This window comes from Syzygium oleosum, unplaced genomic scaffold (genome assembly GCF_021117445.2).
Source record: "Syzygium oleosum isolate NSW1041296 unplaced genomic scaffold, Sole_v2.1 Sole_v2.19, whole genome shotgun sequence".
Classification (NCBI taxonomy): domain Eukaryota; kingdom Viridiplantae; phylum Streptophyta; class Magnoliopsida; order Myrtales; family Myrtaceae; genus Syzygium; species Syzygium oleosum.
In genome coordinates, this window is record NW_026607503.1 from 153754 (window position 1) to 174811 (window position 21058).

The 21058-nt window shown below is 43.2% G+C and overlaps 1 protein-coding gene across 1 annotated transcript; it reads left to right on the plus strand.

Annotated features, from left to right (window-relative positions):
• The first annotated feature begins 16503 nt into the window (after positions 1-16503).
• Positions 16504-20125, plus strand: LOC115670274 (mitogen-activated protein kinase homolog NTF6-like). The gene is made up of 6 exons (XM_030591509.2): positions 16504-16830; positions 17141-17270; positions 17736-17873; positions 18726-19058; positions 19254-19437; positions 19522-20125. Exons 1-6 carry the CDS (start codon positions 16661-16663, stop codon positions 19695-19697), a joined length of 1131 nt encoding a protein of 376 aa, XP_030447369.1. The 5' UTR covers positions 16504-16660; the 3' UTR covers positions 19698-20125.
• The last annotated feature ends 933 nt before the right edge of the window (positions 20126-21058 follow it).

The window sequence follows — 21058 nt, forward strand, 5'->3', positions numbered from 1 at the left end:
AGAGACCGATAATTCGAATTCCATGTGTCAAATAGGAGGCTTATAAAGTTTGGGATTTTTTTTAGACAACAAAAGAATTCGAAATAGAATTGAGATTGGATCTAAATCGAGAGATATTTGTAGGAAGATCGGCCCAATAAAAATAAGCGAAAAGCAAAAGGATGCGTATTTCCAAATGGATCCATCTGATTTTGGTACGTTCAAAATTGTAACCAAAGGCAAAAGTTGCCAGCTCAAGAATTTTGTATTGCTCTCTAGCCATTCAAGATAATGTCTAAAAAAGGTGAAAGTTGAACACTCGAATAAAGGCACGAGTGCATATGGTCCCAAGCACCGTGCCTCCCATGCTTTTCACCGTCGGTTCGAAAAAAAAAAAAAAAAGAAGAAGTCATAACTGTCTAGATTGAAACCAGTTGAACGGTCAAGATTCGTTGCATTTCGATCCGACGATGAGAGATTATAAGGGCACGGTGCCTCTCCGAGTGTATAGAATCGCTCCGAAGAAAGCGGTCCCGAGAAGACTAAGGGCCCGTTTGGTAACTTGCCAAATAGTAAAAATTTCTGTTCTTTTGTTCTCGGAAATAGTTTGGGACGCAATGCGTTTAGTAAACTTTTGTTCTGGACACATTTTTGCAAAAATTTGTGCCTTGAACAAGTTTGGAAGAGAAACAAGAAGTAAAAAAGTTGCTTCTTGTTTCAAGACAATTTGAGAATCGGTTTTTTTTTCTTTTCTTCTTTTGTGTTGTTCTTCTTGGGTTGTGGCCCGTCGCCGTGGCCGGCCACGCCTGTGGCCGAGCGAGGGCGTCACGGCCCTCGCCGCCGCCGGCGGAGGCGAGGGACCCCCTGCCTGGCCGCGGAGGCGAGGACCCCCTTGCCGGCGAGGGCGGCGCCTGGACCCTCACCGCCGGGCAAGGCGGCTCGCCGTCGGTCACGGCGAGGTCGGCCCAGATCGGCGAGGCCGAGCCTCGCGGTGGGTCGCGACGGCGAGCCGCCTCGCCCTCGCCGAAGGGGACCCTCGCCTCGCCGGAGCTGCGAGGCTGTGACACCCTCGCCGGCCCTGGCCGTGGCCGTCGCCGGCGACGGCCATGGCCAAAGAAGACAATGGGTAGAAAGAAAAAAAAATTAAACAATTCAAAATATTATTTGGGAACAGAAATTTTGTGTAGTTCCAAACGCATTTGTTCTTTTCTACTCTAGGAATAGAAATTTTGGACAGTTTATCAAACGCCTTTAAATGCTCAGAAATTGTTTTCGGGCACAGAATAAAAAAAAATCATTTCTGTTTAGAAATAATTCCCAGGCACAGAATGGTATTCATGCGCACCCTAAGATTCCTTGAAAAAAAAAAAAAAACACAGCAATGGAATTCTTCGACAAGATCGTAGCTCAACGATGCCCTTTCCATTTTTTATGTAGGACCATGTTGCTTTCCGTGACATATAAGAAGGTAATACCTTAAGGGACACCGGCAACATTTGGCAAATATTCTCGGACAATCGAATCCGAGTCGAAAAACATTCACATGCTAATAAGTCAAAACAGTTGTTAAAAATAGAAGTCATGGGTGCTGTCCTCGTGTAAAGGCAAATAGTGGCATTTGTGTGCACATCCGCTTTGTTTCGCCTAGAAATATCGACAAAGTACTTTTCAAAATGTGGGTCGACATGGAAATCGACACGGGACGTGAAAGGGTGTCTTTGTTGATTCTTGAACGCGAAACGCGAACTGTTTACAAAGAAAATATAATAATGTCCTGCATGAGTGCTGGAATATAGCAACATGTATTTACAAACGGTTACCAAATGACCCACTATCGACGATTATGGCCTCATCACTTGCCTCACACTGACAAATTTTTTTTTTTGGTCTAAAGAGAACGATTTGATTGGAAATTAAGTGTTCATGAAACTACAACCCGACGAAGGGGCATCAAAACATAACAGTTCCCATAAAGGTTGGGGAGGACGAGCTAGCCAAGAAGAAAATAGAGAATCGGTCCGTTGCGCCTTGGCGACCCAATCGGGTTGTAGTTATAATAGTCCGTGTTTCTCAGCTATAGTCATTTGTGGCCTTTGAGATTTACAGCTCCATGAACTGAATGAATGGCTCGTTATGATTGTAGCCGAAATTGTTGGCTTCGTGACTTGAACAATTATCTTGTCCTTGATCCATCGATTTTTACTTCAGCTTCGATTCCTTTGTCGACTGGATCTAGTTTCATTTACCTATACTTGTGACTCAACACTCGGTGATTTTCTCTTATATCACCTATCGGCAATTTCTCATCGCTTTTGTCGATTACCTACAATTGCCTTGTTCGGTCTTTTCCAATTCAAGCCGACGGTAAGAGATTTGGGCAATTTTAGTGGCGACACTCTTAATATAAAAAGATAATTTTACACAAACGGCTTTATGTGCTATTGATTTGAGCGAACTTCTAGTTATAATTTTCAAATCAATGATGGAAAAGACGGTTTGTGTGAGACTTTTCTTGTTCGTTCCAAATTTCTAGCTATACCTAACATGGACGAATGGGTCTCGACCATTAATTGCATGGGTCCGATTGCGAAGATACTATCTATAACGAGACTTACAACGTACGATTGTGATTAGGACTTATCAATTTCATATGGATGGGGCCTATACATGTCTTTCTCTCTCCAACGAGATTGCTATTTGTTGACAATTTGCCTTCCTCGAAAGGTAAAATCCATCTCAAATTTCAGTGTCTCCTCGACCCAAAAGCACTTTCCAATTATGGCAAGTACAACTCATCATCCCCCACGACACAACATCTCAACCGATGCACTAATCCGCCGAGTCGCCGCTTGCCACATGGCCACGATCCAAGAAATGCGACGAAATAATCAGCTACGACAATGAGATTCCTAACGAAAAAACATTCGCATCCCACGAACGAAAACTTGAGAGGTCTAACATCGGATTCTTATCGATTGAGAAAAGAGCGGGTACAGTTTCAAATTAGGCATGGAGGAAATATTCGACCAAGCATTGTCAAATCCGACCAAGACCCATCCCCCGTTCTCGAGAAACCGAAGCGACGGTGAATGATTGCCTACGTTGATGCCATCACGATGTCACCGTCTCTTTCATCGCCGTCGCGATCGATGACCTGGTCACTCGCCAGAAACTTAACAAAAAAAGTCATAAACCTATTGTAATTGTACCAATTCGGTCATGAACCTTGTTATTGGCCAATTGAGTCTCGATCCTTTTTGCATCCGTGTCAATTCCAGCCGGAAATCGCCGACACAAACGCCGGCCGTCCTACGATGTTTGCGTCTCTTTCATCACTATCGCGGTCGATGACCCGGTCCCTCCCGGTGCCGGCGAAACACGCAAGAACATAGAAAGACTTGGAGAGACTCATCATACGCACTGAGGAGGATTTCCATCTGTCAAATGCGACGATGGAGACGAAAAGAGAGAGAGCGGGTCGGGACAAGGAAGTTAGAGAGCAGAGTACAAAAGCACACGATGGAGAGAGAGAGGGTGGGTGGGTGTGCTTTTGCCCTTTCTCGGGGCGTGGATTGTCGGCAGACGGAAGGGTTTCTGTACGAGGTTTGGGGCTAGAGGAAGGTGGGGGACGAGAGACGTGGACACTCCGACCTCGATTCGTCGAAACAAAAGTGGTTTCACGTCGACCTCTTTTGGGTCCCTCCACAGTCGTATCTCTCTCCCTCTCTCTCTCTCTCTCTCTCTCCCTATCTCTTTGTGTCTCTCTCGTTCTGTGCAGCGTGCACGATGCCTTTCTTTTCTTCGTCCCCTTTTGCTCGCGACCCATGAATTCGACCCCGGAATTCTTTTAAACGGATGGAGATATTTCGTAAATCTTCTTACGGGCGAGGAAAAACCATCAACAAAATTATGATTTTTACTCCCGTTGAGTGAAACGATTGCTGACCTCTCTCACTGACGGTTTTTTCGGATTTACGAGATGAAGTGCGCGCGGCTCGAGCGACGTTGACGAAGTGGAGAGGAGGCGAGAGATGGGCGATGGGTTTCGACCCCGCGATACAAGCGAGTGGCTAAGTGGCACGGCGTTTCCCCGAGGAAATAGGTCGAAATTAGATCCCACTAGAGAAGAGGCCGGATTTTCCTCGGCGAGCCTTGTTTTTTTTTTGCGCGCGCTTCGACCGGTCCATCTCTCTGGGCGGTCTGAAAGCGCGCCGGGCTCCGTTTCGATCCGGCGCGTTCGGGATTTTCGCTCGCTCACTGCTAGCAAAACCTCGAGCTCCAAGACCACAAGCAGAAGTTACTCGTTTGACGATCAGATAACGTGTTGATTAAGGCGTACACTGCTCACGTTTTCCTTTCGTTCGGAAAGCGATTTGTCCGGACACCAAAAACGGGCTAATTGCGGAAAAAAAGAAAAGAAAAAAAAAAAGAAAACGTGCATCTGCCCCATCTAAATCAACTTGGCTTTTAGTGGCAACGGGAGATTAGTCTTTGTAGTGCATTGATTTGGCGAATTCTATGAATTTTTGTTGTCGATTGAACTTTTTTTTTTCCCTTTCCACTTGATTATTTTCCCTCACTTTTTTTTTTGTCGAATTCGCGACCATCATTCCGCCAACACAACATCACAAACAGTGTCACGGCAATCAATCATTGATGTCAAGTTGCCAACGAACGGAGATAAAGCCAGCCAGCCAGCCAGCTAGCCGAACAATCGATCGTCGGACTTTCCAACGTTAGGAAGGCCGAACCCGATCTCTATGGAGCGCACGCTTTCTACCCTTTCGCTTCGCCATAGGGCAACCTTAGTTTTGCCGATCACGGTTATGGGCCAAGGCAATTCTCTCGAGGGGGAGGGATTCACGGGACCCGGATCGTGTTGCGTGGCTCGATCATACCGCGGACGTCCGTAGGCTGGAACGTCGGGGTTCGGCATGACACCATGCGACCGAAACACGATGTGGAGATTACGCTACATGCCACAATATGACGCCACTCGGATCGGACGACCGGGCAGGCGAAAAAGTTCCTCTTTCCCCGTCTCGGTCTCGGTCGGCGGCCTCCGGAAGATACTCGGGGGGGCACGCGCCGGGGCCGCGAGGCGCGAAGCTCTTCTCGTTGGTAATTCCTCATCCTGGCAAAAGGTCAATCGCAGAATCAAGAAATTCTCCTATGAAGTGCTCGAATGGACTAAAAATTGGGCTGTTTTCTGGTGATGGCCCATGGTGGAATGCAGGACTTACGAGTCAAACTTTCTCATCGTAGGCCACATGTTAAAGCAATGCACTAGGCGTCTTCATGTCCAAAGGCCTACAATAGTCTCGATCTTCCAACCCAAAGCGACCCGTGGGCTCGCTCGGTGAGTAGGCTGAGCTCCGTCTCGGGAATTTTTGCGTCGCTAATGAACTTCTGTTACCAAATCCTTGCGAGAACATTACCAAAAAAAAAAAAAAAAGAAAAAACCTAAACCGACTGTCCTACGGAATGTAATAAGTGGCGCTGACGTAGATAATTTTTTTAATTTTTTGTTAATATTCTCCTTTTTTTTCTTTCTTATTTTCATCTCTTTTCGCCGTTGGCCGGTCTCAGATGATGGCCGGAGAGGGCTAGGCGAGGGCCACCTTCGCCGGCCCCAAAGGCGAGGATGGCTATCGCCCGTGGCTGTCGAAGGCCGCCCTACCCTGTCATTGGCGACGGTTGCCCTCCTCGCCAGATTGGGTGAGGGAGACCCTCGCCTAGCTCTATCCAAGCCCATCATCATTTTACGTCCCTAAGTGCTAATAATGTCTTCGCGATTTCTTGACTCTGGCAAAAGAGCTCCCAGATTCATTTTTGCCATGGGCAAAGATTTCATACTTTCTTGGACTGTGTTGTAAGCTACATAACACGAAGAATACGTATTCCTTGTAATAATTACTGCCTTCCTTCCATCTCGCTACAGTCCCAATCTTGCCCCGCAAGCAAATCGGCAAACTTTGATCCTCTCTCCTCGCAGCGGATTCAAACGCCCTACAAAACACAACACGGCACGGCACAGCACGGCACAGCCCACCACCAGCGCCACTACTTTCACTCTCGGCTCCGAGACCCCACAAAGAACCCACAACAGAATCTCCCGCAAATCCCCACCTGCATCTCGGCTATCCGCTCCGGCGAAATGGATTTCGATGCCCCCGAGCGCCGGCGGGTGCGGAACCAGAGGCCTCCTCCGAGGAGAGGCCGGGTCAGGACCGCCGTCTTCAGGAAGCTGCTCGGCCTGGCCTCCCTCGCCGTCTCCAGGATCGCCTGCCGCGCCGGAGAAGAGCGGCGCCGGAGGGGCCCTCCAGGCGAAGGCGACGGCGACGGCGGTCCCGCCGGAGCTCGCCGCCGCGGGCGTCGCGTCCACCCCGTCCCCGGCTCCTGGCGGCCGGCGCCGGTGTGAGAAGGGGGAAGCGCCGGGCGAAGTTTTGTCAATGTCAGTAACAGTTTTTTCTGGTCATTTTCGCCCTTTTTTTTGGGGTGGTCGGGGTTGTAAATTGTAATAAAGAATAGTTTTGGGTGTGGCGAGGAGCATGCGTAATTTTAGCAAGGAGTGATTTTTTTTTTCTTTTTTGTTAAACCCTTTATTTAATTTTATTTTATGTAAAAACAGAGATGAGGCGATCAATGCTTTTCAATGACTAGATTATACTATCCATTCATGCCCCCATTGAATGATGTCGTGCGACACAGATTCATGGGACCGTCTGAAACGGGAGAAATGTTTTGTTGTTGGCCCAACAACATAGGCCAACGGTTTCTTGTTGCGCTGCTAGAAGGGTCAGCAGAGCACCATCCTCCGAACTTCGATGATCGTATAGCATGTCCGGCGAAATAAGGCACCACGGTGAAGCGTGCTAGGGTCCATCTCAATGTAATTCTTGTTATAATTATATTATCTATAATATAATTCCACATTTAGTTTATTATTACTCACATTAATTAATTTCGTCGACGTTTATTGAGCGCATTCAAATACGTGATAATTATGATCGCCTAATATTAAGATAACTATCTTGACGGGAGAAGTTATCTATAAGGGTATGAATTGTGATATAAATAAGTCATTTAAGCCAAACTCTCTCATAATTTTAAGATCGATATCTCATTCATTGATATGATATATCGAAAAACACACAATCGACGTTGAGAGGGCAATTGTCTAGAAGTATCCATCGACGATCGTCAAAGCTCCGCATATTAGGTTCTCGATTTCATCAATGGCTGAAGGTTAGTATAGAATTTTCCACGTTTCCACACTCAATTATGATTACGCATGGTTATAGTTTATACATCAATAATCGGAATCTTCAGTCTTCCGCTATAGTTAAATCTCTAACAGTTGGTATCAGGGCTTGTTTATATCTCTGCCTTGATGATTTTTCGTGGGATTTTGAATGAATTAAAAATCGGGGCAATTTATGGGCAAAAGAGAAATTGGCGATTCCAACCAAATTCGGGCAACCTACCACCCGGCTTTGGACCAGCACAGTCACACCGCCATGGGCAGCAAAAGTCCTAAGTTAATTCGGCATTATGGTGATCACCAGACTTGAATTAGACGGCGGAAGTCGTGGTGGTTAGGGTTTGTATTTTTGCGGAATTATACTTAATTTGGGTCAATTTCTTGGCTGTTTTTGCCAATTCTTAGACCTATGTGGTCGCGCCGGTGTGGAATCGAAAACCCACCATTTAGTTTGGTCTATGGTGGGCTGCTGGAGGAGAATCGGGCGGAAAAAGGCGCAATGAAGTCAGGGTCGCGCGGCTGTTCGCGTAAAAAAAAAAAGCCTTTGGGCGAATGCGCGCCAAGCGCCAGTGCGCGCCACGCGCCAGTGCGTGGGGACAGGCGCGTGGGAGACACGCGCCGTGCGTGGCCCAGGTGCGTGACTGGCACGCACCCACGCGGTGGAAGGGCTACATGGCACACGCCGTGGGGACCCGCTTGGATTTATGCTTCTGCCCTCTCTCCTCTCTGAATTTACGATTTTGCCCTTAACCGATTTATTTACTACTTTGCCCCTAACCACTGGATTTTACTATTCTTCCATTAGCTATATTAATTTACGGTTGTGCCCTTACATACAATTTTGTGATATATTATGCATATAATTAAATGTCTAGTGATCCATATAGTTTTAATTAATTAGAGAGTAGCCACAGTATCTTTAATTAGTTGAAATTATATATTAAGAGCCTCCGGACCACATTTAAAAAAGGATATTGATTGTAATTAATCATATGAATGTAATGAATTTTATCCCACATGAATTTTTATTATATTAATATGATTAATTAGTATGAAATGTCATATTATTTTTCTTAATTTACCCACAAGGATTAAGAAAAGGAATATAATATGATGATTTCTTCATAAAGTAATTATGAATCTATTTAAATTAAAAACTTAGCCCACGAGCAGTTTTTATGTTATGTGATTCATATTTGTAGCATGTTTTACATTGGTAAAGCATGATATATGCTTGATGTGCCTCAAATTTTGTGACGTAAGCATATATGCTTGATATGCAGTTTTACAACCTGTGAATTTCTTTGAATTTAATAATGATGTTCCCGTGCTGAATGATGAAAACTATAAAGTTTGGAAGGAGTTAACCCTTCTTCAATTGAGGTGCATGGACATTGACTATGCTAGAAGGAAAGACAAACTACCTGCTCCTTCTGACACAAGCACTGCAGCTGAGATAGCCCTTTATGAACAATGGCAGCGGTCCAACCGCCTAAGTGTGATGTTCATAAAAACTAAAATATCTCCTCGTATCCGTGGTTCGGTCGCTCAGCATAACAATGCTAAGGCCTTATTGGAGGCCATTGGTGCGTAGTTTGAGACATCAGAAAAGGCGCATGTCATGACCCTAATTATGAAGTTTCATCTCTAAAGCTCACTAGTATTAGAGGTGTGCGTGAGCACATCAAGAAGATGAGGGACATTGTGGCATAGCTGAAGAACCTTGAGGTTGAGATATCTGAGTCTTTTCTTGTGTATTATATTATGAACACTCTTCTACAATAGTATGCACTTTTCAAGATCTCTTATAACACACGTAAGAATAAATGGTCAATTAATGAACTCATGGCCATGTGTGTTTAAGAGGAAGAAAGGTTGCTTATGGAATCGGGAGAGAGTGTTCTTTTGGCAACACAAGGAAAGCATAACGAGCGAGGCAAGCAGAAGTGAAAGGGTAAAATATCTCCCCAAGGAATCCAAATGTTTCTTCTGTAAAAAAAAAAAAAAGGGGTATCTGAGGAAGGATTGTGTCAGATTTAAGACTTGGCTCGAAAAGAAAGGTAATCCAACCTCTTGTGTCTGTTATGAATTTAATATAGCTGATGTGAGTCACAACTCTTGGTGGATTGATTCCGGATCTACAATCCATATTTCGAATTCCATACAGGATTTTCAAAACCACCAGAAACAAGTGAGAAGTGAGCAATGCATCTATTCTGGAAACAAGATGCGCTTGCATGTGGAAGATATTGAGACATGCAGATTGGTTATCAATAGTGGTTTTGTTTTGAATTTGGAAAAGACCTTTTATATTCCAAGCTTCTCTAAAAATTTGATTTCAATTTCAAGACTTGTACCATTGGGTTACTCTTTTAACTTTTCAGATTCAAACTCCAGTTTATCGTTTAAATCTGAAATTATTAGGAGTGGTATTTTGTCTGATGGTCTTTTCTGAATCAATTTACAAGACAATGCATTCTACAATGCGATATATGTTCATGATAATGCTAGTATAAAATGATGTGTTGTGAATGAAGATTTATCTATGTTGTGGCACCGTCCATAGATAGAATTAAACGGTTAGTAAATGATTGAGTACTTAGTACTTTGAATTTTACTGATTATAACACTTGTGTGGACTTGCATAAAGGGAAAGTAGACCAACAAGACAAAGAGAGGTGCCAAGAGGAGCACCGAAATATTAGAAATCACACATACATATATTTGTAGTCCAGATATGGGCTCGTGTGGTCAAAAGTATTTTATCTCCTACATAGATGATTACTCACGTTTCATGTATCTCTACTTGTTTCATGATAAGAACGAAGCGTTAGATGCCTTTAAGGTATTTAAAACCGAAGTAGAAAAATAATGCGGTAAGCAAATTAAGATTGTGAGATCATATAGAAGAGGTGAATACTATGGTAGATATACAGAAGATGGACAAGCACCTGGTCCATTTGCAAAGTTTCTTGAAGAGCATGGGATAGTTGCCTAATACATCATGCCTGGTTCTCCGAATCAAAATGGTGTAGCAGAAAGAAGAAACCGAACTTTATTGGACATGGTGCGGAGTATGCTTAGCAACTCCAAACTTCCTAAGTCCTTGTGGATTGAAGCTCTTAAAACGACAGTGTACATATTAAATAGAGTTTTGACCAAGGCTGTCTCAAAGACGCCTTTGAGTTGTTCAAGGGTTGGAAATTGAGTTTGCGACATGTACGCGTTTGGGGATGCCCGTCTAAAGTAAGAGTTTACAATCCACAATAAAAAAAGTTCGACCCAAAGACTCTGAGTGGGTATTTCATTGGATAAGCCGAAAAGTCTAAGGGATACAAGTTTTATTGTCCATCCCATACCACTAGGATTGTGGAATCGAGGAACGCTAAGTTTCTTGAAAATGGCTTGATTAGTGGGAGCGATCAATTGAGAAACTTTGTTCTTAAGAAAGATCATTAGATACTCAACCTTCCACATCAAGTGTTAGATTGGTTGTCGTTCATAACGTCCCTCCAGTTCAATCGGCTGTTGAACAACCAATCATTGAAGTTCTACACCCTTCTGATAGTAATCCGGGAGATTCAATTGTTCAGCAATTACCAGAAGCTATTGAACAACTAGTTGAAGAACACGCTCCTATGGAGAGTGTTGATGCAACATTAAGACGATCTGCTAGAATGAAGAAATCAGCAATTCCTAATGATTACACTATGTATCTACAAGAATCTGACTATAATGTTGGAGCTGAAAATGATCCTGAAACGTTTTCACAAGTCATGAGTTGTGATAAATCCAATTTGTGGTACAATGCCATGAAAGATGACATGAGTTCTATGGCATCTAGCGAAGTTTGGGATTTGGTTGAGTTGCCTAATGGTGCGAAGGCCATTGGTTGTAAATGGGTCTTCAAAACTAAGAAAGACTAATTAGGCAACATTGAGAGATATAAAGCTAGACTTGTTGCCAAAGCATTCACTCAAAGGTAGGGAATCGATTATATAGAGACTTTTTCTCCTATATCTAAGAAAGATTCTTTTCGTATTGTTTTGGCATTGGTTGCCCATTTTGATATGGAATTGCATCAAATGGATGTGAAAACGGCGTTTCTCAACGGAGAACTGGAGGAGGAGGTTTCTATGAAACAATCAGAAGGATTCTCCTCTAGTAATGGTGAGCATTTGGTGTGCAAGCTTAAGAAATCTATATATGGCTTGAAACAAGCATCCCGCCAATGGTACTTAAGGTTCCATGATGTTATCTCTTCATTTGGATTTGTTGAGAACGTTATGGATCAATATATATACCATAAGGTCAGAAGGAGCAAAATTTATTTTCTTGTCCTATATGTGGATGGCATTTTACTTGCAACCAATGATAAGGGGTTGCTACATAAAGTGAAACAATTTCTCTATAAGAGCTTTGGCATGAAAGATATGAGTGAGGTATCTTATGTCATTGGCATTAAGATCCATAGGGATAGGCCTCGAGGCATTTTAGGATTATCTCAAGAAACCGATATTAATAAAGTCTCAGAGAGATTTCGGATTAAAAAAAAATTTGTTCACCAAGTATAGCACCTATTGTGAAGGGTAACATGTTCAATTTGAACCAATGCTCGAAGAACGATTTTGAAAAGGACAGATGAATAACATCACATATGCTTCACCGTCGAAGCTTGATGTATACCAGGTTTGCACTCGACTTGACATTGCTTTTGCTATGGGAATATTGAGAAGATATCAGAGTAATCCAAGTATAGACCACTGGAGAGCTGCAAAGAGAGTGATGAGGTACCTTCAAGGTACCAAAGGTCACGTGCTTATGTATAAACGGATTTGATTGGTATTCCCACTATGGCGGTTGAGTTCGTTTCCTATATTGAAGCTATCTCGTATGGTGTGTGGTTGAAGAGTTTTATTTTTTGGCTTAGAGTTGTGGATTCCATTGCTAAGCCATTAAGAATATTTTGTGAGAATTCAGCTGCGGTTTTTATGGCTAAAAATACCAAAAGTGGCAGTCAAAGTAAGCACATCGACATTAAGTATTTAGCTATAAGGGAACGTGCTAAAGAGAATAAAGTAGTAATAGAACACGTTAGCACTGAATTGATAATAGCTGATCCTTTAATTAAAGGCATGCCACCAATGAGTTATAACGATAATGTGGTTTGGATAGGAATTGGTTCCTATCATGTAAATTTTCGTCATGTGGATGAATTGGTGAAACTTTTACTCAATTATAATGTTATTCTCAATTATGGTGTACACATTCGGTTATTCTGAGAATAACAATCGTTTTTGACCTATAATCAACATAAGGTTTATTCATTAAGTTATGTTATCACATATGGGCTGATAAGACGCATTGTGGTACATAGAAGATAATACTCGTTTTAAGAGGACTTATTTCCATGATTCATATGTTTTATTTTCAGCATGAAGTTTTCGTATTTGGTTTAATATTTCGTTTGATGAAATGTTGGGATCAAGTGGGAGAATATTATAATTATATTATTTATAATGTGATCCCATATTTAGTTTATTATTGCCCACATTAATTGATTTCGTCGACGTTTATTGAGCGCATTCAAATACGTGATAATTATGATCGCCCAATATTAAGATAACTATCTTGATGGGAGAAGTTATCTATAAGGGTATGAATTGAGATATAAATAGGTCATCTAAGCCAAATCCTCTTATAATTTTAAGATTGATCTCTCATTCATTGATCTCGAGATATCAAAAACACACCATCGACGTTGACAGGGCAATTGTCTAGAAGCACCTATCGACGATTGTCAAAGCTCCGCATATCAAGTTCTCGATTTCATCAATGGCTGGAGGTTAGTACAGATTTTTCCACGTTTCCGCACTCGATTCTGATTATGCATGGTTATAGTTTGTACGTGAATAATCGGAATCTTCAATCTTCCAATATAGTTAAATTTCTAACAATTCTTCCATTAAATTAAGTTCGACGACATCATCAAACACTTTTATATAGTTTATTGACTAAATCAACACGTATCAAAGTTCGGGAATTACATCAGACACTGGCACAAAGCTCATTGACCATTTATGTCATTTTCCCGAAAAGAAATTCTAAAGATCAACTTAGTCGGCGATACATCGCCGGAGAAATGTACGGTGGAGATTATCCTTCGATCTCATTCAAGTGGCGATTTCAACATTAGCGTTTTTTCCTAATATCTTGACATAGGCAAAACATTTGGGAGATTCCTTTTTTCACAGCGGGGGAGACAAGGATGTCACCGTTCATTGAACCGTCTGATCAGGGGGAGCTGCTTTTCTAGAAGAAATGGCCACGAAACTTAATCCCCAAGTATCTCCAAGTAAACTGGCAACTTGCTGCTGTCGAAAGAGGTTCAACCGCACACACAACCCGGCCACTTCACTCTCATTTCCACGCCCAAAGAATATAACCCATAAAAGCGTTAACTCCCACACCACCACCACCTGCATTGCGCTCTCTCTCTCTCTCTCTCTCTCTCTCTCTCTCTCTCTCTCTCTCTCTCTCCGCTTCAAAGATGGAATTCGGCGCTCCCGATCGCCGGCGGGCGCGGACCCAGAGGCTTCCTCCGAGGAGAGGCCAGATCAAGATCGCCATCTTCAAGAAGCTGCTCCGCCTGGCTTCTCTCGCCGTCTCCAGGATCGCCGGCCGCGCCGGGGAACGGCGCGGGGGAGGCCATCCCGGCGACGGCCCCGTCGAGGCTCGCGGCCGCGGCCGCGCAGCCGGCGGGCGTCGCGTCCACCACGTCCCCGGCTCCGGCGGGGCCATGCCGACGTGAGGTGGAGGAACTCTTCGCGGACGACGTTTTGTAGATAGTTGCCTGTAACTTTCTTTTTTTTGTCCTTTTCTCTTTCGTTGCTGTAGTGGTCGTAGTAAAAAACAGCCTTTGGGTGTGCCGATGGGGGTTATGTTAGGAGATGGGATGCGGACCCAGAGAGGCTTCCTCCGAGGAGAGGCCGGATCGAGATCGCCGTCTTCAAGGAACCGCTCGACCCACCCGGCCTCTCTCGCCGTCTCCAGGGTCGCCGGCGACGGCCCCGTCGAAGCTCGCCGTCGCGTCCGCCGAGTACCCGACTCCGGCCGGTCGATGCCGGTTGTACGGAGGAGGAAGCTTCGGACGCCGTTCTGTAAACGTCAGTAACTTTTTTCTTGTCTTTTTCGGTCGTTATCATTATGGGCCGTAGTAAAAAAAAGTTTTGGCCTTTAGGCACGTGGAGAGAACGTGTAACACTAATTTTACATATTACACTTTTTTTTTCCCTTCATTTATTTATTTTTTCTCTTTTTGGGAATTGGTAATTTTATGTGTGTGATCAGGTGAGGTTAACGATGCTGTTCCATGACTAATTACGTCTCTCATTTCCATGCCCACCGATTCTTTAATTTCGAACTATTCTTTTGCTTAAGGATATTTTCATGGGACCATCCGAAATTGAGAAATGTTTTCGTCCGAGATATTTCCAATAATGGAGGTCAACGGACGGTCTCTTGTTGTGCGATTCTAGAAGCCAACATTCGCAAGAGTCGTCGCTAAAAGTTTGGATACGTAAGTACGGTCTTTTAATAATGGGATTAGGCAAGTAAATTTCATTAGCAGGGAACAAGAGATCGCATGATTATTAGCTGAAACAATTACCCGTGAAAACTTTAGACACGGTTCTACCTGCGGGTCTCCTGTTGAGATTCCTGTGAAATCAATACATAATTTTCGGGAAAAGTACCAAACAAGTCCTAAAATCAAACATTTCAATTGGACTAATTTAGTTATAAACCTTTTATATTTATACCAGTTGAGTCAATCCGGTTAATTTTGACCGAAAATCACGCATGTGGATGTCGATCGTCCTACGTGGCACGTCGGCTTCGACGTGGACAAAATTTATAAATTTTCAATTTTTCTTTGAGTCCTAGATCTTTCAATTGACACAATTTAGTCTTAAACTCATATGCATTTTTTGCAAACACAGATTTGGCAAGGGTCGCCGCTGACCCTCCCCGAACACAATCAAGAAAAAGAAACAAACAAATTTAAAATCAAAAAATTTGTCCACGTCAGCATTGACGTCCATATCGGCGATCTCTGGCAAAAAAGTTGGCCGGATGAACTGAATTGATACAAATGCAAAAGGTTTAAGATTAAAGTGGTCCAGTTAAAAAATTTTGAACTAAATTGGTACCAATACAATAGATTTATGACTTTTTAAATACTTTTTCCCGGACTTATTTGATCAGCACAATCGAAAGAGCAATCCTGAAAGATGGGCTTTAGCTGGTAATTCCATTGCCAAAGTAGGGATTGGGACATAAAAAAGGTAGGGTATTGGGAAAAATTGAACTAAGAATAGTTGGGGCGCGCATGATAGCCATTATATTATTCTATTTTTCTATTTTTTTGTTTCCGAGAACAAGTTTGGAACAGAAATTCATTTGGTAACGCAATTCATTTTTCTATTTCTGGAACAAATTTCTAATCCAGAAATACGTTTGGAACAGAAATCAGAAGTAAAATTTTTCTATTTTTCTATTTCTGAAACACAAATAAAAATAAAAATTCTTCTCATCGCTCGCCCTCGCTACTAGCCGGCCACTCACCTGCCGCCGCCGCTTGTTGCCGCCTTCTCGCCATCCGCCGCCCGCCATCTTCTTCCGCCGCCCGACGATGGCCGCCTCCCACCGTTAGCGTTGCCACCCGCCATTGTCCGCCGCCGTCTTTTGCCGCTCGACACCGGCCACTTCTCGCCGTCGCTTGCTGCCACCTGCCATCCTCCGCCGCCGCCCGACACCAGTCGGCCCCGAGAGCCTGCCGGCCACCCGAGAGAAAGAAATTTTGTATCGTTATTAAACGAATTTCTATTTCAGAAACAGAAAATTTATGTTTTTATTAAACACGTATTTTGGCTCAGAAACTCGTCCATAGAATAGAAATACAAAGATGTGTTTCTGGTCGGAAATTAATTTCTGAAATAGAATGATTATGATTCGCAACTTTAGTATCCGGGCCACTGCTTCGCGGATAAAGAAATGGACGGTCGAGATTACTTCCGGGGGGAGGGCGGCGTTAAAGGAAGGAAGGAAGGAATCGTCAATAGTCGCGGTCAATCGCGCCCCACCCACGCCCCCCTCCCTTCGTTCCAATTCAAACTTCTCCCCAAGATTCAAACTTTCTTCCCACTCGCAAAGCCAAGAAAGAAAAGCTCTCTCTCTGTCTCTCTCTCTCTCTTTTTATGTCTTGACTGTCGCCATTGTCCCCCTCCATCCTCCCTCTCTCTCTCTAGAACCCCTCGACCACCGCGCGACGGGAGGCGACGGAGAGAGAAAAGCCTAAGCCTCGGCTCGCTCCGACCGGCCGCCGTGCTCTGCTCGCTGCTCGAAGGAGAGATTGAGATGGAGAACGAGGGCGTGGCCGCGAAGCCGAACGGCAGCGGCGGCGGCGGCGGCGGCGGCGGCGGGGGGAGGTACGTGCAATACAGCGTCCTCGGGAACCTGTTCCAAGTGCCGTCCAAGTACGTCCCTCCGATTCAGCCCATCGGTCGCGGCGCGTACGGCATCGTCTGGTGAGTCCTCCTGATTTTTTTTCTCTCTCGCGAATCGGATCGGGGGCGCCGAGCTTGGATGCCGAGCGTTGATTTTGACGCTTCGATCGGGTTTTAATTGCTCGCCAGCGGGTCTGAGTCGCGAGTTCTTGCGGTCTCCGTGTGGATGGCTGTTTCTGCTGGTGTGTGGATTTGTGTGATTGCTGAGATTTTTCAGTTGAAAGCTCGTGTGCGCGTTCGCTAGTACAGAGAGTGCTGCATTTCTGGATCTGGAGAGTTGGATTCTGGTGTGTGGTTGGTGTTGGAGGATGATCGGATGACCTTTTTGCAGCTGCGCGACGAATGCGGAGACGAAGGAAGAAGTTGCGATCAAGAAGATCGGGAATGCTTTCGACAACAGGATCGATGCGAAGAGGACGCTCCGGGAGATCAAGCTCCTCTGCCACATGGACCACGACAATGTAATCACGGAAAAAAGAATTGGAGTAATTGAGTGTTAGCTGAAAGGTTTCGGTACCAGAGATTTCCTATTTTTATCTGCACAAGGTTTTGCACAGTGTTTCGAGTGCGGCGCGTCCTGTCAGTGTACCTTTTCAGTGTTGGAGCGCAGTATCTTTCTTTCCATCTTTGGATCGAGTTTCTGCAGAAGTATATTCTAGTTATTCATAGAGACCAAAGTCCTTTCCACGTGCCATGATGTTTGAACTACATTCATGAATCATAAAGATCGAGTGACAAAAATACTTTAACTGGGCATAGTGGTTCTTTAGACAGGGGCGTTCTGTGTAAACTTCTTGAAATAAAAGTTCCATTTTTAAACCGTCGTTCACTCTATAAACTCAGAAATAGCAAGAGGGTACTTCTCTGTGTATGGTTTCAGTTCAATATAACACATGATGGAGGTGATTCTTTCCGATGTTCTGCAGGTAGTCAAAATCAAGGACATTATCAGGCCCCCGAACAAAGAAAATTTCAATGACGTTTATATTGTGTACGAGCTAATGGATACCGATCTGCATCAGATCATCAGGTCGAGTCAGGCCTTGACGGATGATCACTGTCAGGTTAGTTAGCTGTTCGATCCTTTACTCTCTTGCCAAATCATTGGGTGAATTTCTCACATTAATCTGCATGTGCCTTCTGTGTTTTCCTTTTTCCAAGATAGATTCCAGTCTGTCCCTTTTTGACAGTACCTATTCCGCTTGTAAATAGAGTCCGCTTGTAAATAGAATACTCGGAAAAGAAATTTTTTGACTTGGGTTAGTGTAACACACATCTTTCACTTCACACTTGATAGTCAGATGTCCAATGTCAGTATTATCCTATCAACTTTGAAGAGCTTCCCCAGAAAAACTTCCACCCCTGATAGTTATTATTCAACTAGGAAACTGTCGTTCGAAATTCATAGATAATTGTTGAAGTTTGTTTACACCATTGAATGTATCCTGATCACCTATTGTGATTCTCTGTCAAATATTTCTCTCGAAGAGCGGGTAATCATTCTTAACTATAGATAGTTTTGCCTATGGGCTGATTTGGGGATTTGCTGCTAATGGATGGATGCATTATTTAAGGTGTTTTCATGGTTGTATTTCCTAAAGCAAGCAGTTGTTTTGATCTTCTCTTCAGCATCTAAAAGGATATGCTATGATAGTGAACGAAAAGGAAAGGATAGTCGGAAGAAAATAGAGGGGGCGAGAGCGATAAAGGGAGACGAGTGAAAAATGAGAAAACACATGGAGCTCTTTCGGTGATGTTACCTTGATTTTTAGGAGTTAGGGATGCATATGCTACTCAGTAGAGCAAATTCTTTGTCTAGGTTTATTTGTGGCATGTATAAGGCTACAATCAAGTCATTCCGAAATCTCTCTGTTCATTTGTTAGCTAAAGGGGGCATTTTCAATTGGATCTTGCAGTATTTCCTCTATCAGTTGTTGCGGGGACTTAAGTATGTGCACTCTGCAAATGTTCTGCACCGCGATTTGAAACCAAGCAACCTGCTTCTTAATGCAAATTGTGATCTCAAGATCTGCGATTTTGGCCTTGCAAGAACAACATCAGAGACTGATTTCATGACTGAATACGTGGTAACCAGATGGTACAGAGCTCCTGAATTGCTGCTTAACTGCTCAGAGTATACTGCGGCCATTGATGTTTGGTCTGTGGGTTGCATCCTCATGGAAATCGTTACAAGGGAGACACTTTTTCCTGGCAAAGATTATGTTCAACAGTTGGGGCTTATAACTGAGGTATCTCCCTTGATATGAGTTCCTTGTACTTTATTAAGATATACTAGCAAGTTTAGCTCCTATAAATGATGAAAAATGGAGGCACTGTATTGGACAAAATGCAGACATGTAACGGATCTTCATTGACGACTTAGCTTTGCCTTGATTGGTGTGATTTTCATGAATTCATCTTCTCATAGTTATCATCAAAACCAGCTTTTAGGATCCCCAGATGATTCAGATCTCGGATTTCTGAGGAGCGATAATGCTCGCAAGTACGTGAAGCAACTTCCACACGTCTCAAAGAGGTCCTTTTCCCAGAAGTTCCCGACTGTTTCCCCCTTGGCTATCGACCTTGCAGAGAAAATGCTGGTATTCGATCCTAGCAAGCGGATAACAGGTACAATTCCTACGGAATCATTTCCATGAATTCTTCTCGCTTGCTTTCGGAATATAGTCTTGATATATTGTGACGTGTGTCAAGTCGAGGAAGCTCTGAACCATCCATATCTCTCAAGCCTCCACGAGATCAACGAAGAGCCCACTTGCTCATCTCCTTTTGTCTTCGATTTCGAACATGCATCCTTGAACGAGGAAGATGTCAAGGAGCTTATATGGTTGGAGTCTTTGAATTTCAACCCGGACGAGAAGTCGGAATGATCGTGCAGCTGCACGTCCCATCTTTCCACCGGAGATGTTTTGTTGCGCTGTCGACGCAGAGTGTATGTATATCCATATACGATGAGATTTGGGGTGCGAGAGTAAAATAGAGATTCGGTTTGTCTTCCATTGGTGGTGGTGGTGTGGCATGATGGCTTGCTCACGGAATCACGATAAGGAAGCGGCAATCGATCGAGTAGGGCGTTGTCCTTGTTGCCGCGGGGCATGAGAATTGACGGTGTTTGCATTGTGATTGTTGTTGTAAGACTGGGTAAATGAGGAGAAGAGATATTTGGTGTGTACAGTGATTGTGTTTCTTGGGAGGGAAGAAAGGCCTTCTTCCTTCTACTTGATATGTTTCTGGAAGTATACTGTAGAAAGTCTGTTTTAAGAGTTTACTCATAGTAAAGAATTTACTTATAGTGGGATTTGAATTGTTTTTTGAAGGACCGTTAATAAAGGTAAAAATTAAAGTGAGAAAGAAATATACGAACTCGGCCGCGCGGTTGGGCTGTTGATTACGAAATATAGCAAAGAAAAAGAAAAGGAGGAGAAAAAAAGAAAAAATAGAACTTTTACAGAAGATAGGCTTTATTTAGGGGCAAAATGAACGAAAATGAGAAAAAAATAAAGTTCCAGAAAAAGAAAAAAACAAAAAGGAAAACATGGAAGAGAGAGAGAGAGAGCACGACAGGATGACATCACGGAGATCGAACCTGTCTTTAGCTCCTCCACCAACTCGGCCCAACCACCGGTAAAATATGACATAGTTTTCGAAGGACCAATCAACACTCAACACGTGGCAATGGCGGAACCCTTGCCATCGTTTTAAGATGCATTTATTTCGTAGAAAATGAAAGATTTAAAAGTTCTTTTTTCTACAAGTGATTACTTGTGTCGGTGTCGAAAGACATATATTGAGTCGGTCAGTGTATGAGTAATAAGCTAATAGAAATACATTACCATTAGATAGGAGGGAAATTGAATTTTATCGTTTGTTCGGATGATATCTTGAGTTTTTTTCTATAATCTCATGCCTATATTATGCCTAAAAAATGTATTTTGTGAGGCAAGCGAGAACTTCTGGTCAAATTTCTAAAGAATTATGATGGGTTAAGAAAATTTTGCTATAGTGATAGCATGGCAACTATTTGATATCATGTCAATTGCGATATTTTTAAAATCGATTTGTATCTTTTATTTTGGTGTTTCATAAATTTCACAAAATGTTATATTTTCACGACATTGACACGAACTTAAATATATTTATTAATAAAAAATACCAATTCTCAAGAAATGATCTTTTCTTAATTTCGTGCCCGTTGGTGGGCTTAAACCATATATATTTTTTATTTTGAGCA